The sequence below is a fragment of the Chaetomium fimeti genome (genome assembly GCF_033439085.1).
Source record: "Chaetomium fimeti strain CBS 168.71 chromosome Unknown B0H64scaffold_5, whole genome shotgun sequence".
NCBI lineage: Eukaryota > Fungi > Ascomycota > Sordariomycetes > Sordariales > Chaetomiaceae > Chaetomium > Chaetomium fimeti.
The window spans coordinates 37,299-63,641 of record NW_026944333.1 but is presented as its reverse complement, the minus strand read 5'-3'; the positions used below and the strand labels follow the sequence as shown (position 1 = coordinate 63,641).

Below are 26,343 nucleotides of genomic sequence, written 5' to 3'. Positions count from 1 at the left end.
ATGCTAGAACCGCTTACACCATCATACAGTAAGCGCAGGAGGCTAACCAACGGAGGCCTCGGGTCTGTGCGAGTACGACAAAGAAGGTGATTTAGATGGCATGGCTCGCAGCTAGCGCAACCATTCAGCCCCCGAGCCGTCCCGCCTTGTGCAGCACACTCAATACCACTGCAGCTCCCAGCTTACGATAGCGGGGTAGAACCGCCCGAGACCCCCGAGGTGTAACCACTCGACGTGACTTGAGTGCTTACCGCCCCTGGCGCCGCGGCCAAGGGATGGTCGACTTAATAACAACGAGGGCCAGCCGTTTGAAGGTTCGCTTTTTAGCTCGGACTACGACGACTTCACGGCTTCTAGTATTAGCACCCGATGCATCCAAGGAAAGCTAGGCTCGAAGCAGAGCGAACCAAGGTTTGGACGCCAAACTGCCATTCAATATCACATTCACCTTCCCTTTTCGTTCAACTGATCCAAGCGCTGCAGGAACGCCGCAGCCCTTTCTAGCTGTTCATCATCCACGCTGCCGAACCTTGCCCACCCATCCATAGCCATACGAGCGTATCTCGTGGCATTCACCATGTCCCCCTTCAAAAAGTAGAGATCCGCAAGCGTATCGTGATACTCGGGCATGAAGGGCGGCGTCATGTCCCATTCGGAGACCAAAAGCCATTCCTCGGCCATGACAATTGCGTTTTTGTAGTATCCTTGGCTTCTGGCGTCCTGGATGGTCGCTTTCAGGCTCTTGACCTTTTCTCTCCAAGCTTCGGAATCGTCGGCGTCCAATTTCGAAGCGCGACAGAGCGAACAAGCGCAGTTGAACCCCCAGTGATCTTTTAGGTACCGCCGGCGTTCTTCCACTGGCGTTTCGAGGGGAACATCTAAGGTAGGTAGTTAGTGTCGGAACGTCAGCAATCAGAACATGGGCCACAGCGACTTACAGCTCATAACAATTTCCTCGCCTGGCTGAATAGCCCGGAAGGCGACCACTTCCATTGTCAACCGACGCTCTGAGAATCTGTAGTATGCACTATAAAGATTGTTAACACGTGAAAAAAAAAACCAAATCGGATGAGGAGCAAACTCACTTGGGTCTACACGCGTGGTTGACTCTCTATCACACGTAACAACGTTTGTTAGCCGACTTGACTCCAACCCAACACCCGCCAGCGGTGTCGGCTAGGTCTTAGACGTACCGCAACCTCTGTAAACAAACCGACGTGGACTTCGTCTTCGCCCACCGTGATGGTATTGGAATTGGACCCCATAATTGCGTCCACCTCGTACTTTGATGAGCTTCGGCTCAGCCTGTAAACCCGGTCCCTGGTTTCCTCGGGCAACTGGTTTATAGCTTGCTTGATGATACGGCGCCGGTGATGCGGCTTGGTGTCGGCTAGAAAGGGAATTGAAATAAGCACGGCTGGGACATCGACCATGACGATTTCTCCCCTCCGAATCAACCGGTTTGCCACCACCCCTTTGCCATGTCCTTCAACTGGGAGGATATCATACGATGGTCCAAGGGAGTCACGGGGCTGGGCAGCATGGGGTGGTGGCTTGTCGGAAAATGCTCCGAGGCCAATGAGATGTGAAGCGCTGGTGGTTGTCGTCACTAGGCTGGTGCCGTGGCCGTTTCGGAAGTCGGTTGAAGTAAAGAGACAATCGATCCGGGACGAATTGTCCAAGGACGTTTGGCTGATACATTTGGGGGGGAATGACCAAGCCATGGCATCGTCGTCCGCGTCGGACACAATCCCGATTCTCCCCGGAACGGGGCAGACCCCGGCTCTATCTTCCTGCAGTCTGCCTGCGGGTTCGTTCAGGCATTGTGTCAAGGAGGTGAGAGACGACGTTACCAAAGCCGCATGGTAGAGCAGGAACAGTAACGCGAGCGACAAATGGGAGCTGGCGAGCTGTTGAGTCGAGCGAGAACTCCGAACCACGGACCCCGTGCCCGCCATTGTGGATGTTGAGGGGGTTTAGCGATGGATTGGATCTCTCGAGGAAAGTAATACGTCTTCCATATGATAATGTCAACTTGGGGTTGCCTATCAAGATGCAATGTGTCCGCAGCGACGAGACTCCGACGATAGTTGCATGGAAGTATACCCGGCGGCTAATTGCGCACCCGCGGCTGTAACATCACAGCGTGCCCTGGTACTTGGAACATGAGACGATGAAACGCGTCGATCGCCCCGGATTTCAATTATTAGATCCACATTAATTATCCACATCCAATATGAAGAATGCTCAAATTTGCATCATCATGCTCTCGCTCAAAAGAGGCCAAAGCAGTTGGCATAGTACGTGACGGTGGCGCTCCAATCCGAGAAAACACCAACGACGCCCACATCCTGGGCCAGCACGTGCAGCAGGTTGAACACGTCGCCTTCGTTGTTTGTGACGTTTGCGATGCTGCTGTAGTAGTATCCACCCCCTGACCCGTCGCCCAGCCAGCCGCTGCGCTCAAGGCTCCAGGTAATGATCTTGAGACCAACCTTCTTAGCCATGAGGGCATACTCGCTCGGAACGATCTTGCCATTATCGACCGTGACGAGGTACGGCAGCGGGGGCGCGACGATCTTTACGCCTGCCTTGGCATACTTCTCGAGGTTGGCCACCGCCTCTGGCATGGTCATGGCCGCGTCGGCGCTCTCGTCGAGCAGGACGGCCTGCTTAGCCCACTTCGGTTCGGCTTCGATCCAGTAGAGGAGGTCATCGTAGAGGAAGGACTGCAACCACACGCGCTCGGGCTTGATGTTGGCGGCTTCGAACTCGTCGATCAGCTGCTGGGCGAACTTGGCCTGAGTGTAGTCGCTGCCGGCCGGGAAAGGCATGGGAACCTCAGGGGTCTTGAGCTCAGCGGTGAACTTCAACCCCAGACCATCAACAAGCTCGACGAAATCGCGGAAAGTCAACACGCGGCTGCAGGACTTGGCGTACAGGTCCGTCCGATACCCAGGCGTGCCGCCGAGAAACTCGGCCGGCGTGGTGGCTGCGCTGTTGGAGGCGTCCATCTTGGCACACAGCGTCTTGATTTCCTCGAGGGTGAAATCAGAAGTGCAGCATTTGGCGGTTGCGCTGGCGCCGTCGGACGCAGGCTTGAACGGAACGGTGCATTTGGCATTGAGTTCCGGGATCGAGACCACGTTGGTGGTAGTGTGGAGATCGCATTGGGCATGGCGGCACACGAGCTGCTTGTCCTTGGTGAATGTGACGTCGCATTCTTGGATTCCAGCCCCCATTCTTGTCTATCACGAGTCAGTAAACATTATCCAAGAGGTCAGGTGTGGAGGACTCCGACTCGGCACTCACCCCGGCCATGAGGGACCCGTGTGTATGCTCGGGGAACTGCAGCGTGCCGCCACCGCGATGCGAGATGCTCCAGTCGCTTCGCTTCATCTCCTTCTCAGAACACGAAGCGAGCTTGTTCTTTAATGGGCCATCGTCCATATCGTCAACCAGCCAGTACGGGCGAGGGCCGAGCGAAATCCGCTTGACGGGTGTGACCTTCCCCGGGCCGGAGTTACATCCCTTCCCATTGTCATGGGGAGCTGCAAGGCCCGGGATAACGAAGGCCGACAAGGCCAGGAAGCGGATTGCAACCATCGTGTGTGGGTTGGGAGATCCGGGGAAATGGTCTCCGAGGTGGAAGCAGTGGACGGGCGATCTCTTCAGGTCGGTGATTCGGAATCGGGGCCAGCCCATATATACTCGGAGTTGCACAGAGGTCAATTGCAAGCACGTGTGACAGTCAAGGCGCGTTCGGTTCCCAATCTGCTGCTCAATGCACCCTCTCCATCACCCCTGAACCCGGGAAAAGGCAGCTTCTTCTTCCAGCACGTGGCTGGGGATGGGATGGGATTGTTATCTTCTAAATCGGGTATAATCTGCCAAGGAACGATTTGCTGACAAGCGGGGGGCGCCTCTCGCGAAGAGGTGTGCTTCGGTCTCCGCTGCTGATTGGCGACGAGGGGGTGGGAGCGGATGCAGGCTTTGCATATTCCGGTTCCGCCGGACGAGGGTTCGTGGGAACACAGGGCATTTTTTTGGGACTGGGGTTCTCACGAGCAAAGCCCAAAGACAAATTGTAGATTATCCCGTCTTACAAGTCTGTCGAGCAGACCCGGAAATTTGATCTTTTACTCCCTAGAGACATGAAGTCGCCCGAGATCACACATTCCATGGCATGAAGAAGCCCGAGGTTGGGAACATGAACCCACCAGGGGAGCATCCGACTCCATCCTTCGGCATCCACACTGACGGGGCGTGCGGGGGTATTTGATGGAGTTGAGTTGCCGGTCAGGATGTTGCACGAGTTGTCGGTCAAAAATGATTATTACGCCGGGCCCGGTACCGCGCCATACTGCCTGCTCTTCTGTCTCTCCCAAGCCGGCAACGCCCACTTGACCATGTACTCCGAGCTTACCAAGTCCACCGCCGTCCATCTTTTCTCCGGCTCCCACGCCAACACGCCCTTGAATAGGACCTCGAGTTCCCTCATCTCGCCGCCTTCAACATCCCACTCACAGTCTTCTGGCTGTTCACCCCGTCCCATATCCCACATACGCTGGCTCAAAGGCCGCCAAACCGGGTCGTAGATGCGACTGATTCCGCCTTTCCTCCACTCGCCGTTTTGTTCGAAAAGTTCGCCGCGGTTAGCCCAGGTGTCCCACCAGCGCTGCGGTGGCAGACCTAGGGTGCTGATTATATCAGCGAGAATATCGTCACGGTCCCAGGTGAAGGTTTCGAAAAGTGGTCGCTCCCCAAGGACTTCGTAAAGGTTGACGCCAAATGTCCAGATGTCGGCAGCTAAGGGCATGATGCGGTCATCGAAGAGAGCCTCGGGGGGTCGATAGAGGGTGGGAGTACAGAGCTCGGGGAAGGGATTGTCAGTGGTGACGAACGAGGTACCGTAGTCGGAGATTTTGAGAACGGGGTCTGCCAGCTTGTCGGCCGGGGTTTTGATGGGCAGAGACCAAATTGCATAAGGGGGGGCATGTGGCTCGGGAGCAGCCCCATCGACGCGTTTCACCGGTGCTGTGTCGAGGGCGTAGCGGCTGTATATCTCGTGAGGGCTAAGCTGATCGATGTTTAAGCCGTAGATAAAAAAGTTGTGCATGTGCAGATCTGGAGGTAATATTAGCTTCAAGTGAAATGACCCATGGAACTGAGCGGAGCGCGCTCATGAGTGCAAGAATGGGTGTAGGGTGAGCCCACCTCCATGACAAACCCCGCGAGAGTGCAGATATGCGAGTCTCAAAATGAGCTGCGCGGCGATGGACCGGGCTGTTTCGACAGGGAACATATTGTTGGAAGACCATTCTTTGGCGACCGTGATGCTACAGGCGGCGAAATCTTGGACCAAACAGAGGTGACGACCATTGGGCCCGTCGAAAGTGAAGTCGTCCAAAAGGCGTGGAATGAAGCGTCGCCCTGGGTGGGTTGACTCGGACCCACGGCCGGACAGGAGACAAAGTATTTTCGCCTCGTTGCTTTGTGAAGCTTGGCGCGCGATCAGGAGCTTCAACGAGACGTACCGTTGTAAGTGTCGGTCTCGAGCGAGCCAGATCGTTGAGTGTAGCCGCCGAAGCCGAGCTTGTGGACAACCTCGTAGCGGCCCACATGGAAAGTGTCACCGATTACAGTAGGATGGTACCCGCCGATCCTATATTCTTCAAGGTTTTCGACGTCGATGTTTGGGAAATACACCTTTTCAGGGCGACGTTCAGTGCTGCCGGTCATCGTAAACGAAGAGCGGGATGGTGTGAACTGCCGATTATTCGAGATCGCCCGGCATAAGCGCAACGAGGATGACGAGAAATGCATTTGCGGTTTAATACTCGAACACAAAAAATGGAAAATGGGGCCAACAATTCCGCGGGCATTAGGAACCTCTCTCATGATGGATACGCGGCAGTTGTCAACCGGCAGCTGGAGGTTTGTTGACAATTGCAGACACATTCATGTTCAAGCTCACCGGACGAATGCTAGCCGACTTATCCCGACCGAAGTACCCTGCAGGGTCTTGATTGGTACATGTACACAGTACATTAATTTGCTACTTGGATGCTTGTCACAAGCCAAATTCCAAGTTCTATTATTTCCTGACACCACGCAATTCACCTTTCATAAGCCATCATTTCCGGCATTTATACTCTTGACACACCCTCTGGGCGGACCTCCTCCAGAGCAACGACCTCGGCGCTGGCCGAGTCGCCGTTATCCCCCTTCCCCTCCCCCCGAGGGGTCTCACTGGGCCGCCAGCCGGCGCTGCGCCACGGAGTACACGTCTTGTCCCCGTACATCTCGTCCACCTGCTCCAGAGACAGCCCCTTGGTCTCATAGACGAGAAAGTACACAAAGGCGATACAGAGGAAGCAGCAACCGAACCATACAAAGAAGATTTTGCTCTGTAGGTTGGCATACCCCTCGCCGTAGTTGACTAAGTACGGCGTCGCGTACGCGATAGCCCAGTTGAGTAGCCACTATATTTTCACATATGCGTCAGCGTTTATCCTTGGGGTGAGTGGGGACAGGATGGCACGTACGTTGGTCGCGGTCGTAATGGATAAGCCCCTGGCGCGGTGCTTCAGGGGGAAGATCTCGCCGGTGACCACCCACGCGAGGGGGCCCCAGGTGGAGGCAAAGAAGAAGATGTAGATGCAAACAAAGGCAATGGATGCCTTTTGTGCGGCAAGGTTGAACACGAGGATGTTGCCGTCGGCATCCTGCCCGGTAGTGGTGGTTCCGAGGACGGCCACAAGGAGCTGGCTGATGCTCATGCCGATACCGCCGAGGAAGAGGAGAGGCCGACGGCCCCAGGTGTCGGTTGCGTAAAGGCCGGGGATGGTGGACACGACGTTGACACAGGATGTGATGAGGGTGATGGTGAAGGCGTTGGAAATGCCAGAGTTGCGGAAGAATTGCGTGCCGTAATAGAAAATGAAGTTGATGCCCGTCAGCTGCTGCAGCGCCTGTATGCCCATACCCGTCAACTGCCTCTTCAGCATGCCACCGCGGAAGCAGTCGAGATAGCCGGCCTCGCCTACGCTCATCTCATACTCGTAGCTGGCCTGGACCTCGGCAAGCTCGTCATGGACGGCAGCGTGGTCCTGTGGCAGCCGGCGAAGGCGTCCGAGCGCAGACTTGGCCTTGTCCATCCGCCCACGCTTGATCAAATAACGGGGCGTTTCTGGCAGTAGAAGCATGCCCACCATGAGGATGATAGACCACGCAAACTGGACGGCGATGGGGATGCGGTAGGAACCCGTATCCATGCGGAGGTGTGTGGCGTTATCGACGACGGCAGCGAGAAGCAACCCGATGGTGATGGCGAACTGGTAGCTCCCAACAATAGCTCCTCGAATCCACTTAGGTGCGGTTTCCGACTGGTATAGGGGGACTAACAAACGTGATGTCGTTAGCCATCCGACATTCAGAACCCAAGAGATAGCATCTGGCTGGCACTTACCTAGGGCGGAGAGCAGGCCGACGCCTAGTCCGGCAAAAAAGCGACCGGCAAGGAAGAGAGGAAGCGCGGTAGCCGCTGTCTGAAGCGCGACGCCAAGGTTGAAGACCCAACACGACGCGATGAGACCCCAGCGGCGACCGATGGTGTCACCGAGGAGTGGCGAGGCAAGGGCGCCAAAGAAAGTGCCGGCGGACAAGATGGACACGATAGCTGACGACTCGGATGGGGACACGTCCGGGTGCCCCTTGGAGTCGCGATAGCCGGTCGAGAAGAGGTCTCTCCAGTAGTCCATAGCGAGGATTCCGCTGATGGTGCCCGTGTCATATCCGAAGAGCACGCCACCGAAGGCTACGAAGGCGCTGATGGCAATGGCCGGCCATGCTGAGCCGGCCTCTCCAGGAGGCTTGGACACGGCGAGAGGCATTGTGTTCCCGAGACACGGCAGACTCCCTGACAGAAGACCACGGAGTACGGAAGGAATGGAGGGGATTCGAAGGAGAAGGACGCAAAGCTCGGTGGTTCAGAAGTCCGAGGACCTGAAGCAATGCTGGGGAAGGCTCCTTTTAAACCCGGGGATGTTGGGCAAGTTGCGGGGAGCGCGGAGAATCCGGGGAACGAGGTTCAGAAGGGTGGTTTCCCCGTTACTCCACGCCGACCAAAAGGTGGAGGAGTGGTCCACCAAGGGTGGCCATCCGCTTCTTCGGGTATCCCACGTTCGGTTTAGTGTCTCGCGTCGCGGGGATGGAGAAGTGGTTGAGTCCAGAATAACGCCGCGTGTGTAGGGGTAATGCACGCTCCTTCGGACGAATAAGACTACAGAGTAAGTCGGGAGGGCGCTCCCCAAGGGGCAAACGTGGCCGTGGCCATCGTTAACGCCGCGAGCCACCTCCCTTGAGTGCGAGGCGGCACATGACGAGGCGAGTGTTTTGTTGCCGGATAGTCCTATGACTCGTGCCACCTGTGCCTCAACTTCAATCTGAGCCGACCTATCCTCGGCTGCTCGATTTGGCCCCGCAGGTCGCCCTCTGTTCCAGAACTTCCAGTTCGGACGCGAGCGTTGGAGATACCTCGTGGCTCCTGGGTTCGGCCGGGATTTGGGTGCCGAAACCAAGGCCCAAAGGAAGAAGTTTCCTTGTTGGTCAAAAGTTGGGCGAAAGGGGCTCTAAAGGGCCGATGAAGGACTGCTAGGCAGAGGCTTTTCCCTGGTGAGGAGCGGAGAGCCGACAGGGCTAACCTGCAAATGGATCAGTGTGGATGTGCCGCGACAGGGAAACGACACGGAGCATGCCATGCAGAGAGCAAAGCGGCGCCACTTTGGCGCAGATCACGGCACTCACGGAGGTTAGTGCGCGGCAGTGACTCGGGAATCTCCGAGCTGAGCTGAGGCTCTGCGTCTTGGCTCCTTGACAGTGACGTTCGGAGTTCGTCTGATGACGCTCCCTGGAAAGATGGTAACTACAATGGAAACACTGGATCTCTCATTTTCAAGAAGTAAGGGTTCGCATCAAGGTGCATGTCTCTTCATACACGGTAAGTATGTATTTCCCAGATCCTTAAATGGCCTGTTAATGCGTTGGAGGGACAGGAGGAGCACGCACGCCAAGACCCTCTCTGCTGCTCCATTTTGTTTCCCTGAATCGGCCCTGTTGGCCCCTGTTGGAGCAACACGGACCCCACCCGAACGACGTCGTGCGAGATTCGGACCGATTGTCCGACTTCGCCGTGTTCGCCAACGGGGAAGACAGCAGATGCGGTGAGTTCAGGAGATTCCATCTTGCTTGGTCGACTTTCCTCCCTTTCTGGGAGGATGGAATCGATGGATAGGTGCCAGCCTTGAAACCATGGACATCCGTCATGTATCTAATTGTGATGATGCTTGGGGAGATGGTTGGTCCGCATCCGAGTGTGTGCAAACACCGGGGACCGTTTAAGGTTTTTGACCTGATCCAGGCAAACCCGGGCAAAAACCCCTTGCAGATCAAAGTGGAAAGAAAGGCGGCGGGGCCGGAAGCTGACTAGGTAGTTCGTGAGAAATGGTTAGGAACCTACTTGATAGTGTAGTTCCAGGTTATTTATAGGAGTGGGAACCTGTGATCCGATCAGGTGTGTTAGCTGAAGACCCAGCCAAGGGTGCAAGGAACTGTCCGTATGGCGATGTTTATTGTACTTGGTGGGTAGGGGTAAGTTTCTTCTCCCAGACCCGTACCGACCGGGGCCAAGATCACAACCGCCCAACTCAACCATCAAAATTTGTCGTGCTTTTGAAAGATATCGATAGGGCGATATTATCTTACATTCGCACGTCTTTCAGACTTTTTTTTAAACGGATGTTGTGGCTTGGTTGGTGCAAGAGTTGTTGCTGAAAATGTGTGTAAAGTTACGCTTGGTGACGATTTGGCGTGGTGCAGGGGGCCCGGTCGGTACTCATCGGGGGGAAAAAACTTAAGCACGATACCGCAGTATGTAAGGTACGTCAGGTATGGATACCTCGTTGTGTATCTGTAATATGTAGTTACGATGTGGTATCTGTACATGATTACGCGCTTCACATTTTGGGGCGGCGTGACGGAAAAACAAAAACAACGGAGAAGGTTCGGGTCTGCGTATTGGCGGGCTGATGAGCGAATGAGGTCATGCATAGCAGCTGTCACTCGAACACCTGATCCAACGCCCAATAGCATTCTTCCATTCGGGCTCGGACAGCACGCTGCACGGCCCGACTTCAAGTTGCCCCATCTCAACATTTCACGAGAGAAGCAAAACGTACCTTGCCTTAACTTAATATTTCTAATTCCGCCACCTATTCAAGAACACGAAAACTCCAGGTCCCTGGCTCGAGCTGAATGTACTGATTTAAGATTTGCTTAACAATTATTTCAATATCCTCTTGTACCCTGTTATCGCCATGACTCAGAGTCCGCGTTCCTCCAACGGAGGGAGAAAACTCGCTGCCAGTGAGCCATACTACGACCTCGGACGACACGTGCGACGGATAACCACAGACAGCCGGGATGCCCAGATCTGGTTTGATCGAGGGTTGAATTGGGTTTACGCATTTAACCACGCCGAGGCGGCCTCATGTTTCGGGCAAACAGTACTTCATGATCCCAACTGCGCCATGGGTTACTGGGGTGTTGCCTTTGCGAGTGGCCCCAACTACAACAAAAGTTGGTCGGCCTTTGGTAGAGGGGACCTGTCGGAATCCCTAGTAAGGTGTTACAACTCCTCCCGCAAGGCAGAGGAATTGTCCTGGTCCTCGACCCCTGTCGAGCGGGCTCTTATCGTCGCTCTGACATATCGTTTCCCTTCGGCGACCACAACCGTGGATCTAGGGTCGAGATCTGTTCTCGCCTATGCCGATGCTATGAGGCAGGTCGGCAAGGAGTTTGGCGAGCAAGACTTGGACGTTACTGCGCTCGTAGCGGATGCCCTGATGAACACGGCACCCTGGAAGCTCTACCAGGCGCGAACAGGCGAACCCAACCTCGACACCCCCGTCCTTGAAATCCGGGAGATCCTCGAACGCGGCATGGCGCTGCCCGATGCGAGGCATCACCCCGGTGTCCTCCACATGTACATCCACCTCGTCGAGATGTCCAAGATGCCCGAAGACGCGGTCAACGCGGCCGACTACCTACGAGGGCTTGTCCCCGACGCCGGCCACATGCACCACATGCCGAGCCACATCGATGTCCTTGTCGGAGATTACCGGCGAGGTCTTCACGCTAACCTAAACGCCACCATCGCCGACGACAAGTATTATGCCCGCGAAGGTGGGAGGAATTTCTATTCGTTCTATAGGATGCACAACTACCACTCCCTCATCTACGGCGCCATGATGGCTGGTCAAGCCCAAGCGGCCCTAGAAGCCACTGCTCGGATGGAAGACACAATCACCGAGACGATGTTGTTGATAAAGTCCCCTCCGATGGCGAGCTGGCTGGAGTTCTTCAAGTCGGTCCGTGTCCACGTCCTCATCCGGTTTGGCATGTGGGAGGAGCTGAAGCAGTTGCCAGTCCCGGACGACAAGGATCTTTACTGCGTCACCGTCGCCATGACGTACTACGGCAAGGGCATCGCGTACGCGGCTACGAACGACGTCGAGACTGCAGACCGACACCTAGACGTCTTCAGGAACGCGGTCAAGCGTGTGCCGCCTAGCCGCCTCGACTTCCCAAACAGGGTCGTCGACGAACTTGCAGTTGCGACAGCCATGTTGGAGGGAGAGATCGAGTACCGGCGTGGTAATTACGAGGTTGCCTTCAAGAACCTGCGTCTAGCCATCGAGCGAGATGACTCGTTACTTTATTCGGAGCCCTGGGGTTGGATGATACCCACGCGCCACCCATATGCCGCGCTGCTCCTAGAGCAGGGGCGGGTCGAGGAGGCCGCCATGGTCTACGCAGATGACCTTGGTCTGGGCGCCGGTCTTGTCCGAGCCCACCAGCACCCGAACAACATCTGGGCCCTCCACGGCTATCACGAATGCCTTCAACGCCTGGGGCGTACCGCCGAGGCGAGCATCATCCGTAAGCAGCTGACCATCGCTGCGGCAGGTGCCGATATCAAAGTCGAATCCTCGTGTTTTTGTCGACTGAAGCCGGCCGATGATGGCATGAAGGGTTGCCGTTTATAGCGTCAGCTAATATTTAATCAGGGGCAAGGGATAGAAGGAGACTGGATCAGGGGAGACGAGTTAGATGATACCCAATGGAGCGTTGTTTGCATTCTTTTTGTTTTGTACGTTCATGCCGGGAGGTAAAAGCCACAGTGCCGCCATCGGTGGTTCTGTACTGTACTGTACATACGTGGATTCTCGAATCTCGAGTTGGGGAACTGCGGGTGCGGGGTCCATTCTTCTGGCACTTCAATGCCCGGTTCCACCACATTGAGCTTCCGAATCCAACCCCCGACCGCGACTCGACTCCAGTTGCGGATCGGGCAGCCTGCCTCGACATGTCGTTTCCCAATATCTACGCCCACCGCAAGGTGGCGGACACCAAGGCCAAGTCATGCGACATTTGTTTCAAGATCAGTTCCAGCGTGTTGATCACCCCCGACAATAAGGTCCGCTCAGCTGTCCCTCCCAACCGACACGCCTCCCGAGCTTCTCGACATGGACGAAATCTGACAATCAACAGGACTGGTTTTATGTCTGTCCCGCACACCTTAAGGACACCGGCTTCTGCACGCCCAAAATCGACCAGGCGGCCATTGACGCCCGCAAGAAGCGCGAGTTAGACGAGGAGGTCGAGCGAGTCAAGAGGGAATACGAGGAGAAGCAGAAGAAAAAGAAGGAGAAGGGAGAGAAGGGCGACAAGAAAGACGACAAGAAGGACGGAACTGACAAGAAGGGCGAGGACGAGAAAGCCGATGAAGACAAAAAAGGCACACAAGATAAGACGGAACCAGTCAGCAACTGGAGCCCCCACCCCAAGCCGCCATTCGCTCTATGTGGCTGATGATATGTTATGCTGCAGGCCCAAGACGATGTTAACACGACGGTGGATGAAGAGAAAGAACCCCGCGTGTTTGAGCTGAAGAGGTGGGAAGCTGCCCCTCGTCGCCGCCGTTCCGTTTCGTTGACAGGCCCCGCAGTGCTTTCTACCAGCAACGGCTGAATAGAAAGAGACAAGCCGAGATCGCCAAACGTAACCGCGAGCGCATGCGCGATCCCGCCTACTTCCCGTCGGTCCCCAAGAACCTTCCATGATGAAGGATCCCGACAAGCATACGAGACCGAATCAGCATGCCGTCGGCATCTTCCGGGCGAGCACCAGGCCCAGCATGTCTGAAGTGGGGCGGCTCAATGCCTCGATGCTTCCTTCATGGATTGTTACTCTGACGCTCTCTGCAACCAAGGCCACAGGCCATTGAAGGCAGAAATAGCGCGCTGCGGATAAGGCGAGCATGCATGCCTGGTATGGGTTCGGGTTTCGGCTCTGCGCTTGTGGTTTTCATGGCGTGTGTCGGCTGCAAGCGTCCTGTATATTTCAGCATCTAAACATTGGCTCCCTCAGGCTGACTGCAGGAGCATCATGGCCGCGGTTGGCATACGTTGGAAACCAACGACCTCCTTCCCACTTGCTGCATCGAGCCGCTTTCGTCGCAAAATAAGTCGATGACGATACACGCGCAGGGTCTTTCGCAGCCTCAAATCACCTCGCTCGCATGCGCAGGACGTTTTTCGTGCTTCCCACCCGGCACTTCCATGGGGGCCAACAAATTGGTCGATCTGCTGCCGGGTTTGGCCGCTCACAGCGCAAGATGCAAGCTCTTTGCATCCTTGCATCTCATCCAACGGACGGCTCGAATCGACGGGACGGCCGAGTTTCTCGTCATTTCTATGTAGCATCTCTTTGTCGCCAAGACGCTCTGCAGATTGGCTGCTCCGTGCCTCGGCGTATTATTGTCCCATCTGACAATGATCTCGACATCCATCAGGACGATGAATGGGCTTGGAGCGTGAGTCCCGGAAGATGTCCCCCACTCCCCCGCCGCAGGACCAGGTCGGCGGTAGTCGGGTCGAGCCGGGCACTCGCGCCCAAGAAGCTCGCCGGGCTTTGATGTCATTCCATGATTGAAGACGCGGGAGGAAGAGCCCCCAGAAAAAAAGAAACCGGCAAAACGGATCCTTCGTCTCAACCGGTCTCACCCCCGCTTGGCCGTCCCGCATAAGGCGGTTGCATCGGAGACGCATGCGCGCGTCTTTCTGAAGATTTAGCGCTTACTGTGTGTTGTCACCACCCAGCAGTGGCCTCAATGAATGGCGTCCTGCACGGTCAGCCGGTTGCAACACCAACTCTGATGCATGCCGGGTAACCTTGGCGTTCACCTGTCAGCTCCGATCCCGCGGCGTATATGAGGTGCTTGGGCCGGTTTCGGTATGCGCGCCAGGTCTGTCAAGTCGGCCGTTCAGCACGATGGATCGTCAACCTTGAAGGAGTGGAGTCAGGAGGTAGAGGACACGTTGGCACCATCACTGAACAACGTGGACAACGAGGACAACGAGGACATCAAAGTACTAGCACCAGGCGCGACAACGAGCTTAACTTCGTAGAAACTAGGCACAAGATTTGTATCAGTGAAGCGCGGAACCAGTCCGGCGGAGAGGGGGGAAGGACTTATCAACTCGTTAACTATTTGCCGCGGGGAAGACGGAAGCTCAGATTGGAAGAAATGAGAAGGATTGCTCGGAAGAATTTTCTCATTGGTAACCAGTAGAGAGGCGCGTTGGCTCAACCTATCGTCGATGACATGCGTTGGCCCCAACTCATGGTGTGGTGTGCCGCAACCCGTTGCCGCGAGGTGGCAGGCTATGTAAACAAAAACATCCAGGGGCTCTGTGAGAGTCATGGTGGTTCTTTGCAGCAGACCAGGTCCTCGATAAAGAGGCATCATCCCAGTCCAAGCTCAGCCGAAGCCATCTCGGTTTACCGCTGCCTTCAAGCAAGATCAGCAGGGGGACGTGGAGCAGTCAGCAATACCCCAGGGATCCGGAATTTGTCAAGACTTCAAACCAGGAACGTACATTGTCGTCTTGAAGAAACGCGCCAAAGGCACAGGGCGGTGGAGTGTACCGCGGCTCGCTCCCGATGTGAGCGTCATCGGCAACCGTAAGGCACCGCGGTGAGGGAATTGGTTATTCGTGGGGCGAGGGGTGCTTCGGGAATCCGATTTCTGTGTTCCACCCTCACAGATTCTCCTTGTGCCTCTCGATACCGGCGCCGGGCGCGGCCACAGGGGGGACTGTCTCGGCCCCGGGTGGCCTGCGGATGCCCAGGGCAGCCATCCGGTCAGCGATGGCGCCAGCGCCGGCGTTCTGCCTCCGCGTGACAACCTTGTCCACCTTGCTGCTCTGCAGCGAGAAGGCCGGGGCAACCCACTCGCCGCAACTGCACTTGAACCCCTGCCAGGCGTAGCGGCCGATCGAAGCCGAGCACTTGGTATTCGGGCAGATCAAGCGGCCCTCGAGCGCGCCCTCCTCCAGGATCGGGCGCATCCATGACAGCGCCTCAATGAAGAAATGCGGGCAGCCCGCGCGGTCCGCCTCGTCCCATCCACGATGTTGGTGCCATACGCTAAATCGATCCGTCGCTAGCATGCGCCGGCATTTCTTGCAGCGGATCTCCGTACCCGCACCCGCGTCATCCGCCCCGGAGGCCACCTCATCCTCGAACCGTATCCAGTCGGGAGCTCGCCCGATGCGTGCCGCGTCCTCGACTTCCCGCTTGTACAGCCAACGCTGGTATGCGGGCTCTTGCTCGACCGCGTCGTCAGTGCCGGCGGGGCAGCCCATGTCCCACCACATTTCGAGCTGGCGTATGAAGCCGTCGTTGGGTTCGGCCACGGGCCGGGTCTCGCGGACCAATTGCAACGCCTGCGCGACAGCTTCTTGGGCGGTCGTCGTCGGGTCTCCTTTGCCAAAGCGTTGTGGGTGCTTCCAGAGGAGGTAGGCTATGACGGCGGTGACGGAACGGGACTTGCCCATGGCACAATGCACGAGGACGGCACCGGAGGAGGACGAGCTGGTGGAGTCGGGTAACGGTGTTATTGCGGCCTCCGACGAAGTCTTATTGTCGGGCGTGGGCTTCCCCGAATGGAGGCCCCGATTGATGAAACGCACCAACTTGGGGAGGTGCACGAGCATGTCTTGGTCGTCCATGTCATCAATGTCGATGCTGAGGTGCTCCACATCTCGGAATGCATCGTCGTCTCGGTTTAGTGCATACTTGATGACGGAGAGAATGTGGGTGATGTTATGCTCCTGGACAAGCCGGGCACGATTGATGCCGAAGACGCTGCGGCACCAAACGTCAGTTTTTCGTGTCTCCTCGTTGCGCGACCATTTGAAAATATCCACTCACCCTCCGACGTAGAGCTCGTCGGCTCCGTTAATCCGGTTCAAGGCCATATTTCCGGATTTGTTATTGAGGGGTCACACAACCTACCTTGGAATCATCCGGGCGAGGGTGCACGTCACGCTCGAGGTGACAATATTTTGGCTTGTGACGGAATGTTTTGGGAGTTTGCCCCGCGGCAGTTGACTGCGGGGCACCGTCAACCCCTGTCAGGGGTCGCAAGTGGGGTTTGATTGGGATCGGTCAGCCCTGTCGGGGAAACATGCCAAGGCGGGGCAGAGCGGCACAACACAGAAAGTCGAGGGCAAGTTGGAAAATCACTGATATTGGTACTTTTCTATGTATCGTTCGTTGGCATGGTCGGTCATCAAGAATAGAAACAAATGTGGCATCGTCAAAATACGCCCCAGATACGCCCCGAAATACGCCATGCCCAAGAAGTGCTGGCGCCGTTAAAGCCTCGGCACCATTCCCCTACTTAGGACAGAAAGACGGGATGCAAAAGCAACGGTTGAGGACTCGCCATGAACAGCCATCCAACCAAACCGAGAGACGCCGATTGATGTCATCATCCAGTATGGGCCTCGATGCCTCATAATCCGCTAGCTGTATACCGCATGCTAATGCAAATGCCAGGGTCGTAACTTCGTTTAGCGCGGCAAGCCTCGTTGTAGGTGGTTGTTGAGCATCACCGCGAGGAGTTGATGAGAGTGTCGGCGTGCCGGTTCAAAGGGTAAGCGCACTCCCGTCGTGAAATGCCGGTGGACGAGAGTTACTGCGCCCAATCGGGGCTTTTTTGGGGCCGGCGGTGATGCATGCATCGTCACCGGATCGTCAACGGCTCGCTCGGGGATGAGAGGGGCCCAGGTGCATCCAAGAAATAACCTTTTCAACGGTGAACCCTTGTCCCGAGACGACGTCCGCGGGGGGGTTGCATGAAACGGCCTGGGACGATGCACCAACGTCGTTCCTCCGGCAGGGTCGAGCCAGGGCAACCATCCTGCGTCCGGGCGACGTAACGTCGCATCATCCTGCCCCGGCCATCTCCGCGACGACGACGGCCGGGTCGGTCCAATCTCCTCCCGCCCCACTTTGGAATTCCGAAAGGAGACAAATACCCAGAATCGAGACCGAGCTGCCCAGCCTCCTCGGCCCGGCGTTTTAGTCCGAAATTCAGACGAGTATTCGCCCCTCAGAGGGGAGTTTTCAGCCCCGATAGCATCCCACGTGATCACGGCCCCTGAACCTCCCTCATCTCATCCGCCACGGGGAGAAGGCCTTCATCTCGTGGGAACGGGCGGCTCCTCCTCCATCATGCAGGCGTTCTCGAGCATGTTGGTCCACTTGCCGCTGGTGCCGGCATGGCTGTGCTTAAGGTGTTGGCGGAAGTGATCGGCCCGGTAGAACTTCTTGCTGGAGTTGCACTCGCGGAATTTGTGCACGTCTTGGAGATGGCGCACGCGGTCCTCCCAGTCCGGGTCGCTCACGCTGCATCCGCCTTGGTTCTTCCCGCTCCTGGGGAACTCCTCGCCGCAGTACCCACAAACGTCGGCCGCGCCGGGCTTTGTTGTGCTGTCGTGAAATGCCCGCTCGTACGCGGTCAGGGCCGAACATGACCAGCTGTGCCGCCGGACATGGAGAGAGTTTTGATGCCTCTCGGCTTCGTTCTTATTCTTGAAGCGATTGCCGCAAAACGCGCATCCGTACTGTTTTTCGGCCTCATGCGCTCTGATGGCGGCGGCGGTGACTAGTCAGAGCAAGACTCGGGGAAAATTGCTAGGCAGGAGCACAAGGATCAAATATCATACCTTAATTCCTCATCGGTCTCGAACTTCTTTGGTTTTTTCGGGCAACATTCGCACATATAGGGACCCTTGAGCTTGGCGGCCAAGCTGCTGTGGCTCTTTGGAACGTCGGCGATCTTTCGTGGTGAAGTGACGGTGCGCGTGGCCTGTGCGGGCAATGGTTGTTCGCTCGGTGTTCGGTGGTGCGGGGAAAGTGCCCCGACGGATCGTCCAATTGAGGGGCGGGGAGAAGCAGACAGACTTGTCGGCGGTGGATATGGGCTGCTGCAGGACATAGGATCGGTTGGGGACAAGCCGCCCGGGGACAGGGCGTTGGGCGAGCGTCGTCCAAACGAGCCCATACTTGTGACGCTGCTAGCGGTGAGGTTGCTCGCGAAGCTCCCGCTTCGACTTGCCGACGACACGCTTGATAGCGAGTTCTGAGGTATCGCCAGAAGCCTCGGCGTAGGCGAGCCCCTGGTCATCAGGCCGCCGTCCCTTCTCCTCAGCAGGTCATTTGCTACCGCGGCGTCATCACTCGGTGGCGACGAAGCCCTCCGCTTCTGGCCCGGCTGGTAGCAATCGCGTTCCCTCTCTCTTTCCCTCTCTCTGTCCCGATCCCTATCCCAATCCCTCTCCCGCCATTGGTCTTCAATCGCAAGGCTCCGCATACGGGTCGTTTCCTCCATAGGGAAATCGGCGTCGTCTTCCCGGATCTCGTAGCCCCCATAGCCCGGGTGCGTGCCGTCGTCTGCCGCCAGGTTCCCGTGCATCCTGCGGGGGCGCGGAAGGGGCGACCGATCGTAGTCGCTGCCGTCAGTTCCCAAGGGTGAACGGTGGTCTACGGAACCTCGCCCGTGATGGCCAAACGGCGCGGCGATCGGGGACGTGGCTGACATGGGCCCGGGCGACTTGGTAAAGCTCGAGTCGAGATATGGCTGCCGGGTTCGGTGCGGGAGCGAGAGAGTCGTCAACTGCGCGTGGTGGGGGCGAGGGCCCGGCACGTCGTTGACGGACGCGCTGAGGCCGGGCCGCCGTCCGGGACGGTTGAGCTTGTCGAGCATCGAGTGGTCGATGGATTGGCCGTCTGGGCGGAAGCTCTTCATTGTGTGGTGACCGAAAGGCGAGGGGAAGCCCGAAGACCTAGGACAAGGCGGCGAACAGCGCGGTCAGCTCACCTGGGCGTGTACGCTGCAAAGGGCCGCAGAGGTGGCGGGCGGCCAGCACAAACCTGAAGCTTTCAAAACTGTGATATCCGTCGTCGGAAATGTCACTCCGAAACGACAGATCCCTTCGCTTGAAGCTATGCCCAAACGAGTCGGCGCCGGGGCTCCCATACTCGTCCCTGCGCATGCTCTCCTTGAATTGCAGCTTCGGGTCGACGGGCCCGCTGATGGGGACGAGTCGTGGTGGGGGCAGGGGCGGAGGCGCGTCGATATAATCAGTGCCGCGTATCGCCATAGGGTTCGAGGCAGCCGAGGGCGAGAGATTGTCTGCGAAGGGGACCGCACGGCCTGGAGGTCCAAATGGTCTCGAGAGGGTTTCGCCGCGACCAGTTGATATGGACGGGAGAGGGCCGGGACTGGTGCTCATGTCTCTTCCCCCGTACCCCCTAGAGGGCGCCTGGATGGGGATGGCGGCCATGACGCTGGGGTTGCACGTCGTGGCAAGGGAGAGAGCGGGCGTACGGAGACGAGGGCAATGTCAAAGTGCGCTGAGAGACTCAGTTGGAAGGGGAGAGAGACTGGGCGAGCTGAAGTCCAAGGCGACCTCCGCCTTGCCACCGCCGCTGCTTCCGACGAGGTCCTTGGCTGAGCCGAGGCGACAGTCTGTCTGACACAGTGGACACGAAGGCCGGGCCCTGCAACTGGCGGCTGTCGAGAATCGCAATTCTCGAAGCCTCAGCTGCTCAGGCGTCCGAAAAAAGCCGGTCTTGCCGTGCTCTCGATGTGGGATTGGTCGCGGCCGCAGCTCGATCCAGCAGCGCACAAGAAACTGGAACACCCCGCGTGCATGGATCAAGACGAATGAGAGCAGAAAGGTGACAAGAATGCGGAGGGCGGCGGTTGGTTAATCAACAAATTAGGTAGCTCGTTTCGTGTGAGGCGGAAAATGCCAAAAAATAAAAGCAGACGGCGGTCCGCCTACTGCGACAGTGCTGCCTCCCAGACCATTGGGACGAAGGGCCAGAGGTGGTGGGGAAATTGTTTGTGGGCTGGGGGTCATTCCATGCCGGGAGATGCCTGCCAAAAGAGTGGAGGTTTCTCAACAGGGCGTCAGGGACTCAGGGCGTGTCGCCGGTGGGTTCAGCCCAGCAGGTTTGGAGTGGGGCCGCCGGCAATGGGCCAAATGTGCGGCCCCCCGTCCTTGGTAGGTGTCAGCTGCAGTAATCAGCAGCCGGTCGCTGCTCGAGAACCTGGAAACCTGGAAGAGAGCGGGCGGCCCCAATTTGGCGTGGCACTTGCACGGAACCTGAAAGTACCGGGAGGTGTTTGGCGGGCATGTTAGGGTGCGCTGTTCCGTGCCATTAATCTACTGCCCGTGTATCAACCGTCATGTATCAATGATTCGTCCCTTCGATACGCAGGGTCGTAGGGCTGGGTGTCTGCGCGGGATGTGGCGGGCAGAGGGGACGGGACGCACAGAAAACATGGAAGGACGGAACACACGGAACCTGGAAGAGCGCGAAAGCGGAACGAGGGTACGAAAGCGAGGGCGGCCCCGTTCTGCGAGTTGCAGTTGCGGCGGAATATTGCCCAGGTGCCCTGCGCTGCCAGGCTGCCTGCAAAGCACGGGGATTGGAAGGAGCAAGTTGCAGATGCCCCATCCTCGGCACCATTGGCTCGCAGCACGCATGGCATCGCACCGAAAAGGTCGCGTCATCCAGAACGGTTTAGTTAAGCCCGACCCACCCCACCCAGCCCGTTGCCTCTCAGCCCTTTTGTGAAAACGGCAGGGATAGTGAATCTGCAGGGCTGCTGCCCGTCTGCGATCAACAAACCCATGTCCCTGCCCGCCGCTGCGCGACTTTGGCCAAGGCGGGATTGTGTCCTCTCGTGGAGGACCCGCACGAGCAGCTCCACAAGGCGTTGTTTGGCGGGGAGGGAGCGCGCTTCACGCTTCCTCTCTGCTCGCTACCTAACCGCCTGCTTCCATCAATCTCCGGGACATCCTCGAGTGCAAGGGTCCGAACTTTGTTGTCAATCTGCTGCAATGCCAGGGCAGGGCAGTGGAGGCAACGGAAGGAGGTGAGAGGTGTCGGTGTCCATCCCGTCCCTCATGGACAGTGAGTGGTGGGGTCTCCCTTTTTGCCTTGCTGGGCAGAAAAGGGGTCACCGCCTGTGGGGAAACCCTTGTCTCAGGGAGAGGGACACGGGGACCATGACCGACGTCTTTCGCTTTTGCGCGCTACCTCGGTCCATTGTTGGCTTCTGTCCTCCACAATCATGCGAATGACGAAGCCCTCCTTGCCATCAGGGGTTGCAGCGGGCGCGGAACCTCATCTTTCTCGGACTTGTTCGGTTCTGCCCCCCCACCCCGCTAGGTGACGGTTGGACGTCGAGGTTACCCAGGTAGGCCCGGGTGTTTTACACACAGAGTCGGTACAATGTCCACAGTTACCTGCCTGCCTACATCCGAGGCCAGAGTGGTTCTGGTGGCTGGGTTTCACTCTCCTCACCACCAAGTGATCCCCATCCAACCATCGCGACGCCGTCCTCTGAACAGGGAGGCGGTCGGGTGAGCGATGATCTGGCAGGTGGCAATCGGCGCTGCTAGCGGCAAATGGCGGTTCCGAGACAGAGACGACGACGCTGCGGACAGGTTGGCCTGTTTCGTTCATGTTTTGTTTCACTCAAGCGAAGGTGTGTGCGGATGCATCCTCTCCTGGTTGACGATCAACTGGTGCGTGGCGATCAAGTGAGCCGTGTTTCCCTTCTTTCGCCGGTTCGGCTTGCCAGAGTGGGCGACATTAATTGCAAACGCATGCACGAAGGCCATGCGTCAGCCGGATGGGTCGTTGTTCTCCCCAACCAGGGGACATCCGTCCCGCTCCTCACCCGCGCCGTTGACCCCGGTGACGAGATTTGGGGGCCAACCAAAACGTGGCTTTCATTCATGTCAGCCTCCAAATCCGTGGGCGGGCGGCGCGTGAGACTTCAGAAAGCGAACTTGGTCCTGCGAGGTTCGAACAATCGCCCGCTCCCCCTCCAAGCTCGACTCTCGAGGTGCGACCCAGTTGCGGATGAGCTACCCGGTGAGATAACGCCTTTGACTGCTCAAGTTAGCCGCCCAGGCCCTCGAATACTCGGGAGCAGATGAGACGGCTCCAACGTTTTAGTTACGGATTCTGACACCGCACGGCCACGGATGCGAACTTCGGCTTGTTACGGTGGAGGAATCTCAGCCCTACGGTAGGGGCGGCCAAGACTCCTTGCCAATTGCAGAATACAGAGCCCGTCCGGATACGTACATCATGGTGATTGGCAGAAATGTGAGCTGCCGTCTAGTGGGTCCCGGCCGCCTGGTCTCCGTGATGACGTTTGTTTTTTTCTTCTTGGAAGATCGGTCATGGTTGTCTCTTTTTTTCTACTGTGTAGTTGTTGTGAAAAGACCATTTTCAAGGCACGCGTGATTCCAATCCAGACGGGAGAAACGGGACCAAGTTCAGGGATTTCGTGATTTCGGGAGCATTGTTGCGCTCTGGGTGTGAACGAGTTCAAGGCTGCCCATTGTTTCCCCGCAATGAAGGTGGCTGCGGGGTAAATGAGGAACCCAGTCCAATTAGCGGTGAGCGATCCGGTGCCTCCCAGGAAGAACGGTGTTGACTTTCGACAGTCGGTTGAAGGGGCAGGCGCTGCCTTGCGAATCGAGGAACGACTTTTGCCGTCCAACTCACTTCGATTACTACCTAGGTTGTTCAGCAGAACCTAAAGGCCATGCGACGGAAATCTGTCGCCTTGTCGCCGCCGTTCAGCTCTGTGACTCGCATTGCAGGCAAATAGATGGACGGCCCTCGGAGCGAATTTAATGGGGTCGCATCGTCAGTGGGGACCGGAAGCACCCCACGCTGAACATTTTCCAATTCCTCCGTCGTGCCATGTACCGACATACTTGTTATCAACATGCCTTGCCCGAATCTCATAATCCCACGTTCATACTACATTCTCCCCTCTTTAGCATCGAGTGCCGGGGAGCCGGAGTAGGTACAGAGCGCGGGGAACAGTTTGACAAAGTGTCGATAGTCTGGCTGGCACGAAAAAGGTGATCTTTACCAGACGCAGCCTGCACGTTTGAATGAGGGCGATCTTCTCCCACCACCGAAGTCTTCGTCAGCGTTCGAGCAGATTGGATACACCCATGTGTGGGCAAGTTGGATCAGCACTTCGCTCGAGCCCTACTTCGGACCTTGCCGTTGTCGAAGAATTGCATCCTTGGGAAACGGAGGCCGCAATGGATCCAGTGAGCCAATGCCACCGAGACGCTAAAAAGTACCGAATGCAGGCGCCGGATGGAGGCGACTCTCCGTTCAGGGTACATCGTTTGGTCGTCGATGTGAAATGGAACTGGGCCCAGTCCCGAAAGTAACAACCATCTCCTGATTCTTGAGCACTGCCGACCCGGCTTCTCGGGCTCTTGCAGGTCATCGTGCTAGTTGCTACGGGTCGCGGCCCGGATCCCACCGCGCCGTCGGTCTCTCCGCCAACAACACAAAAGAGCGCTTGTGTGGATGTCGCACGCAGACAACGTTTGCCTCTAACGGCCAGCCGAAGATATGTGGCTAGGAGGCAGCACCCCACTTTGGTCACATTAGTTGATATAATAATTACAAGGACTGGGCACCCTTGGGACGAGATAGCCGGTATATCTGGCTACCTAGTTCCCCAAGCCCTCTGCCTCGTCATCCTCTTCCTCTTCGTCTTCGTCGTAGTCGGCCTGGGCTTCGTCGTCGTCATCATCGTCGTCATCTCCACTTGAACCACCTTCGCCTTCGCTATCGTCTTCGCTTCCCGGGTCATAATCCTCTTCTAGTTCGTCCTCCTCGTCCTGTAGCTGCTGCTCGGCCTCGCGCTGGGCACGTTCCAGCGCCGTTAAGCCATCCGCGTCGCCTTCTTCGGCGGCGACCTCATCGCCGGCAACGGGCTTTTTGTTGTTCTCGGCCAACTCCCTTTTCGCCTTGCGTTGCTCCGCCATGCTGCGGTCGGCAAGGCCGTGACGTCGGACGTACGTCTCATCGATTCCACCATAATCCTCCTGGTCAATCATCCCGAACTCGATCTCCTTCTCAATCACGACATCGGCATCGCCCGAGACGTCGGTGTCGAGCTCAACTACGATGTTGAAGGTCGTTCGGAGGACGTTGGTGTAGCTAACGGCCACAATGCGGTCCAATGGCAGAAACATGATGGGCTTTTTGAAACCCCACAAGATGCCGGTGGCGAGGAAGAAAAGGAAGCCGTCCTTGCTGCCACGGAAAGCTTTCACATGCACCGCCTTTTCGTTCGGCCGATGGGGCTGCCGCGCCACACTGTGGAACAGTTTGGGGTCCGAGGCAACGAGCTGGCAGGAGTGATTGCCAGCCGAACGCATCGAGGTCGTCAAGGCCCAGTGGAACAGACTGCTGTACGTGTCCGAAACCGCCTCGGCCGCGGCGGATGAGGGGCCCGCAACGCCCCCGGGTTTTGGAGCCGTGGCGGGGATCGTGAAGACAAGCGGCTCCAGCGGTTGGTGTCTACCGGCCGGGTTGGTGCTGGCCTGCTTCGCAGTCGGTAGGTAGCTATCGCGCGGGAGAAGGACGTAGTTGTACTGTGCTTGGGCTTTGTCGGGCACTGGCAGGTAAAACGCGTGTTCTGCAAGGACCGACTGGAGTCAATTCAACAATTCGTGAGTGGCCGGGAAACGGGCAAGCCCGGCAAAGGCGTACCGATGTCCTTCCACAGATACACCACCCCCTGGGCCGGGACCGACGTCCCCGAGGCACGAGCATACAAAAACTGTTTCGTGAAGCAAATGTCGTACTTCTTACGATGGGGTGCTGTAACCGAGATGTCTTTGACTTCGAGCAACACAGGGTCGGCAACAGCGGCATCGGCATTCAACCCAACCGTCTGCGAGGCGGCCGGCAGCCCCCTCTCGTGTACCTGGCCATTCGGTTGCGGGTGCGTTGGTAATTGCGTGGTATCGATCCGCCTCCTCTTCGAAGCGGGTCCGTCTTGGGAGTCGCCCGAGCCGAGCCGTTCGTACACGAAACTAGCAATGTCGTTGAATAACGTGGTACGCGCGGGCGTATCTGACCAAAAAAAGAAGCCGATCGTTAGCAAACTGTCGTCAATCTCAACATCCGTATCTCCTAATTAATTAAACACTCGTCGCTTCTCAGTCTCGTTGGACGCATTGGGCCACTGAGCCACTCGTGGTCAAGGGGGCGCGAGAAGAAAAGCGCGTACCGGCAGTCCTCTGGATGTTGGCTAGAATATCCGGCCGAGACTCGAAAACAAGGCGCAGCGTTTGGACGTCAAGCGGTGTGGCCATGACGATGGCCAGCGCACCAACCGAAAACAGTCAATCGATGGTCAACTTCCAGATCCCGTGTTGGTATCGTTGTCAGGCGGCGGGCGGCGGGCTGTGGGCGTGTTAGGTAGTTTCGGCCGTTGGCATCGCAATGTTCCAGATTGGTGTTTGGACGCGTTAATGGCCCACCTGAGCGGCAACCTGTCACGCCCTCGCTGGGTTTTAGTGGAGCTTCCACACGCTAAACCCGGAGCGGCCAGGTCCCGCCAAAAATCGGATATAAACTCGGAGTGCTCATGTGACCTTTGAGTTGTCCAAATTGATGAAATGTGCCGTCATGTTGGATTGAGTCACATACTCACACCTATATAAGTACCTTCCTCGGGTGAGGCACATACCTAGGTATGGACGTTTCACGCCTCTGCCTCCTCCTATCTACATAATATCACATACGCGCCAAGTAAAGTACCTACAGACAGGTAGCTTCCCTATCGTCCTGCGCCCATTCGTGTCTCTCGATACCGGGATTTCTGATGTACGACCTACCAGGTGAGATGATTTTGGAATGTCAAAAACATCTCTTCAATGCTTCCTTCGCCTCTGCCACCGGTACAAATTAAAAGCCAGGCGCCAACCGCCTATGGGGTCCGGGCCTAAAACTAGGTACCTTACCCTTAACTAGGTAGGGAGGTAGGTACATACCTGTCTGGGAGGTAAA

The 26,343-nt window shown here is 57.1% G+C and overlaps 10 protein-coding genes across 10 annotated transcripts; 2 read left to right on the top strand and 8 right to left on the bottom strand.

The window, feature by feature from the left end:
- Positions 1-444: 444 nt before the first annotated feature.
- On the bottom strand, positions 445-1,433 carry B0H64DRAFT_442903 (uncharacterized protein; the record flags this gene model as incomplete). The annotated part of the gene is made up of 4 exons (XM_062806673.1): positions 445-878; positions 939-1,027; positions 1,086-1,111; positions 1,194-1,433. 4 exons carry the CDS (start codon positions 1,431-1,433, stop codon positions 445-447), a joined length of 789 nt encoding a protein of 262 aa, XP_062657312.1.
- Positions 1,434-2,164: 731 nt separating this feature from the next.
- B0H64DRAFT_398718 (PLC-like phosphodiesterase) lies at positions 2,165-3,817 on the bottom strand. The gene is made up of 2 exons (XM_062803969.1): positions 3,313-3,817; positions 2,165-3,248 (listed from the first exon to the last, which is right to left on the bottom strand). Exons 1-2 carry the CDS (start codon positions 3,703-3,705, stop codon positions 2,274-2,276), a joined length of 1,368 nt encoding a protein of 455 aa, XP_062657311.1. The 5' UTR covers positions 3,706-3,817; the 3' UTR covers positions 2,165-2,273.
- Positions 3,818-4,247: 430 nt separating this feature from the next.
- On the bottom strand, positions 4,248-5,414 carry B0H64DRAFT_173131 (kinase-like domain-containing protein). The gene is made up of 2 exons (XM_062798796.1): positions 5,218-5,414; positions 4,248-5,127 (listed from the first exon to the last, which is right to left on the bottom strand). Exons 1-2 carry the CDS (start codon positions 5,303-5,305, stop codon positions 4,337-4,339), a joined length of 879 nt encoding a protein of 292 aa, XP_062657310.1. The 5' UTR covers positions 5,306-5,414; the 3' UTR covers positions 4,248-4,336.
- B0H64DRAFT_173130 (uncharacterized protein) lies at positions 5,415-5,957 on the bottom strand. The gene has a single exon (XM_062798795.1). It carries the CDS (start codon positions 5,899-5,901, stop codon positions 5,524-5,526), a length of 378 nt encoding a protein of 125 aa, XP_062657309.1. The 5' UTR covers positions 5,902-5,957; the 3' UTR covers positions 5,415-5,523.
- A 39-nt stretch (positions 5,958-5,996) lies between these two features.
- Positions 5,997-8,371, bottom strand: B0H64DRAFT_173128 (general substrate transporter). Its single transcript, XM_062798794.1, has 3 exons — positions 7,472-8,371; positions 6,549-7,402; positions 5,997-6,485 (listed from the first exon to the last, which is right to left on the bottom strand). The coding sequence occupies exons 1-3, from the start codon at positions 7,893-7,895 to the stop codon at positions 6,150-6,152; spliced, it is 1,614 nt and encodes a 537-aa protein (XP_062657308.1). The 5' UTR covers positions 7,896-8,371; the 3' UTR covers positions 5,997-6,149.
- Positions 8,372-10,186: 1,815 nt separating this feature from the next.
- On the top strand, positions 10,187-12,224 carry B0H64DRAFT_172933 (uncharacterized protein). The gene has a single exon (XM_062798791.1). It carries the CDS (start codon positions 10,377-10,379, stop codon positions 12,105-12,107), a length of 1,731 nt encoding a protein of 576 aa, XP_062657307.1. The 5' UTR covers positions 10,187-10,376; the 3' UTR covers positions 12,108-12,224.
- On the top strand, positions 11,856-13,336 carry B0H64DRAFT_173031 (AAA-ATPase Vps4-associated protein 1-domain-containing protein). The gene is made up of 4 exons (XM_062798793.1): positions 11,856-12,538; positions 12,613-12,882; positions 12,952-13,016; positions 13,070-13,336. The coding sequence occupies exons 1-4, from the start codon at positions 12,182-12,184 to the stop codon at positions 13,182-13,184; spliced, it is 807 nt and encodes a 268-aa protein (XP_062657306.1). The 5' UTR covers positions 11,856-12,181; the 3' UTR covers positions 13,185-13,336.
- A 1,726-nt stretch (positions 13,337-15,062) lies between these two features.
- Positions 15,063-16,489, bottom strand: B0H64DRAFT_173010 (protein-tyrosine phosphatase-like protein). The gene is made up of 2 exons (XM_062798792.1): positions 16,339-16,489; positions 15,063-16,272 (listed from the first exon to the last, which is right to left on the bottom strand). The coding sequence occupies exons 1-2, from the start codon at positions 16,383-16,385 to the stop codon at positions 15,165-15,167; spliced, it is 1,155 nt and encodes a 384-aa protein (XP_062657305.1). The 5' UTR covers positions 16,386-16,489; the 3' UTR covers positions 15,063-15,164.
- Positions 16,490-17,612: 1,123 nt separating this feature from the next.
- B0H64DRAFT_417938 (uncharacterized protein) lies at positions 17,613-19,577 on the bottom strand (the record flags this gene model as incomplete). The annotated part of the gene is made up of 3 exons (XM_062805280.1): positions 17,613-18,060; positions 18,141-19,259; positions 19,348-19,577. The coding sequence occupies 3 exons, from the start codon at positions 19,575-19,577 to the stop codon at positions 17,613-17,615; spliced, it is 1,797 nt and encodes a 598-aa protein (XP_062657304.1).
- A 4,413-nt stretch (positions 19,578-23,990) lies between these two features.
- Positions 23,991-25,646, bottom strand: B0H64DRAFT_324843 (uncharacterized protein; the record flags this gene model as incomplete). Its single annotated transcript, XM_062800669.1, has 3 exons — positions 23,991-24,964; positions 25,039-25,404; positions 25,562-25,646. 3 exons carry the CDS (start codon positions 25,644-25,646, stop codon positions 23,991-23,993), a joined length of 1,425 nt encoding a protein of 474 aa, XP_062657303.1.
- Positions 25,647-26,343: the final 697 nt, after the last annotated feature.

What these genes read in the sequence shown, in the direction of transcription:
- B0H64DRAFT_172933 (XM_062798791.1), top strand. Translation starts at nt 10,377, where the DNA reads ATGACTCAGAGTCCGCGTTCCTCCAACGGAGGGAGAAAACTCGCTGCC.
- B0H64DRAFT_173128 (XM_062798794.1), bottom strand. Translation starts at nt 7,895, where the DNA reads ATGCCTCTCGCCGTGTCCAAGCCTCCTGGAGAGGCCGGCTCAGCATGG. An exon ending in CGGCCTGCTCTCCGCCCTAG is followed by an intron (nt 7,403 to 7,471) that starts GTAAGTGCCAGC and finishes CACGTTTGTTAG; the next exon opens with TCCCCCTATACCAGTCGGAA. An exon ending in CCATTACGACCGCGACCAAC is followed by an intron (nt 6,486 to 6,548) that starts GTACGTGCCATC and finishes GTGAAAATATAG; the next exon opens with TGGCTACTCAACTGGGCTAT.
- B0H64DRAFT_173131 (XM_062798796.1), bottom strand. Translation starts at nt 5,305, where the DNA reads ATGTTCCCTGTCGAAACAGCCCGGTCCATCGCCGCGCAGCTCATTTTG. An exon ending in TCGCGGGGTTTGTCATGGAG is followed by an intron (nt 5,128 to 5,217) that starts GTGGGCTCACCC and finishes TATTACCTCCAG; the next exon opens with ATCTGCACATGCACAACTTT.
- B0H64DRAFT_398718 (XM_062803969.1), bottom strand. Translation starts at nt 3,705, where the DNA reads ATGGGCTGGCCCCGATTCCGAATCACCGACCTGAAGAGATCGCCCGTC. An exon ending in ACGGGTCCCTCATGGCCGGG is followed by an intron (nt 3,249 to 3,312) that starts GTGAGTGCCGAG and finishes GACTCGTGATAG; the next exon opens with ACAAGAATGGGGGCTGGAAT.
- B0H64DRAFT_173010 (XM_062798792.1), bottom strand. Translation starts at nt 16,385, where the DNA reads ATGGCCTTGAACCGGATTAACGGAGCCGACGAGCTCTACGTCGGAGG. An exon ending in GACGAGCTCTACGTCGGAGG is followed by an intron (nt 16,273 to 16,338) that starts GTGAGTGGATAT and finishes TTGGTGCCGCAG; the next exon opens with CGTCTTCGGCATCAATCGTG.
- B0H64DRAFT_173031 (XM_062798793.1), top strand. Translation starts at nt 12,182, where the DNA reads ATGGAGCGTTGTTTGCATTCTTTTTGTTTTGTACGTTCATGCCGGGAG. An exon ending in CACAAGATAAGACGGAACCA is followed by an intron (nt 12,883 to 12,951) that starts GTCAGCAACTGG and finishes GTTATGCTGCAG; the next exon opens with GCCCAAGACGATGTTAACAC. An exon ending in CGCGTGTTTGAGCTGAAGAG is followed by an intron (nt 13,017 to 13,069) that starts GTGGGAAGCTGC and finishes CAGGCCCCGCAG; the next exon opens with TGCTTTCTACCAGCAACGGC.
- B0H64DRAFT_173130 (XM_062798795.1), bottom strand. Translation starts at nt 5,901, where the DNA reads ATGAGAGAGGTTCCTAATGCCCGCGGAATTGTTGGCCCCATTTTCCAT.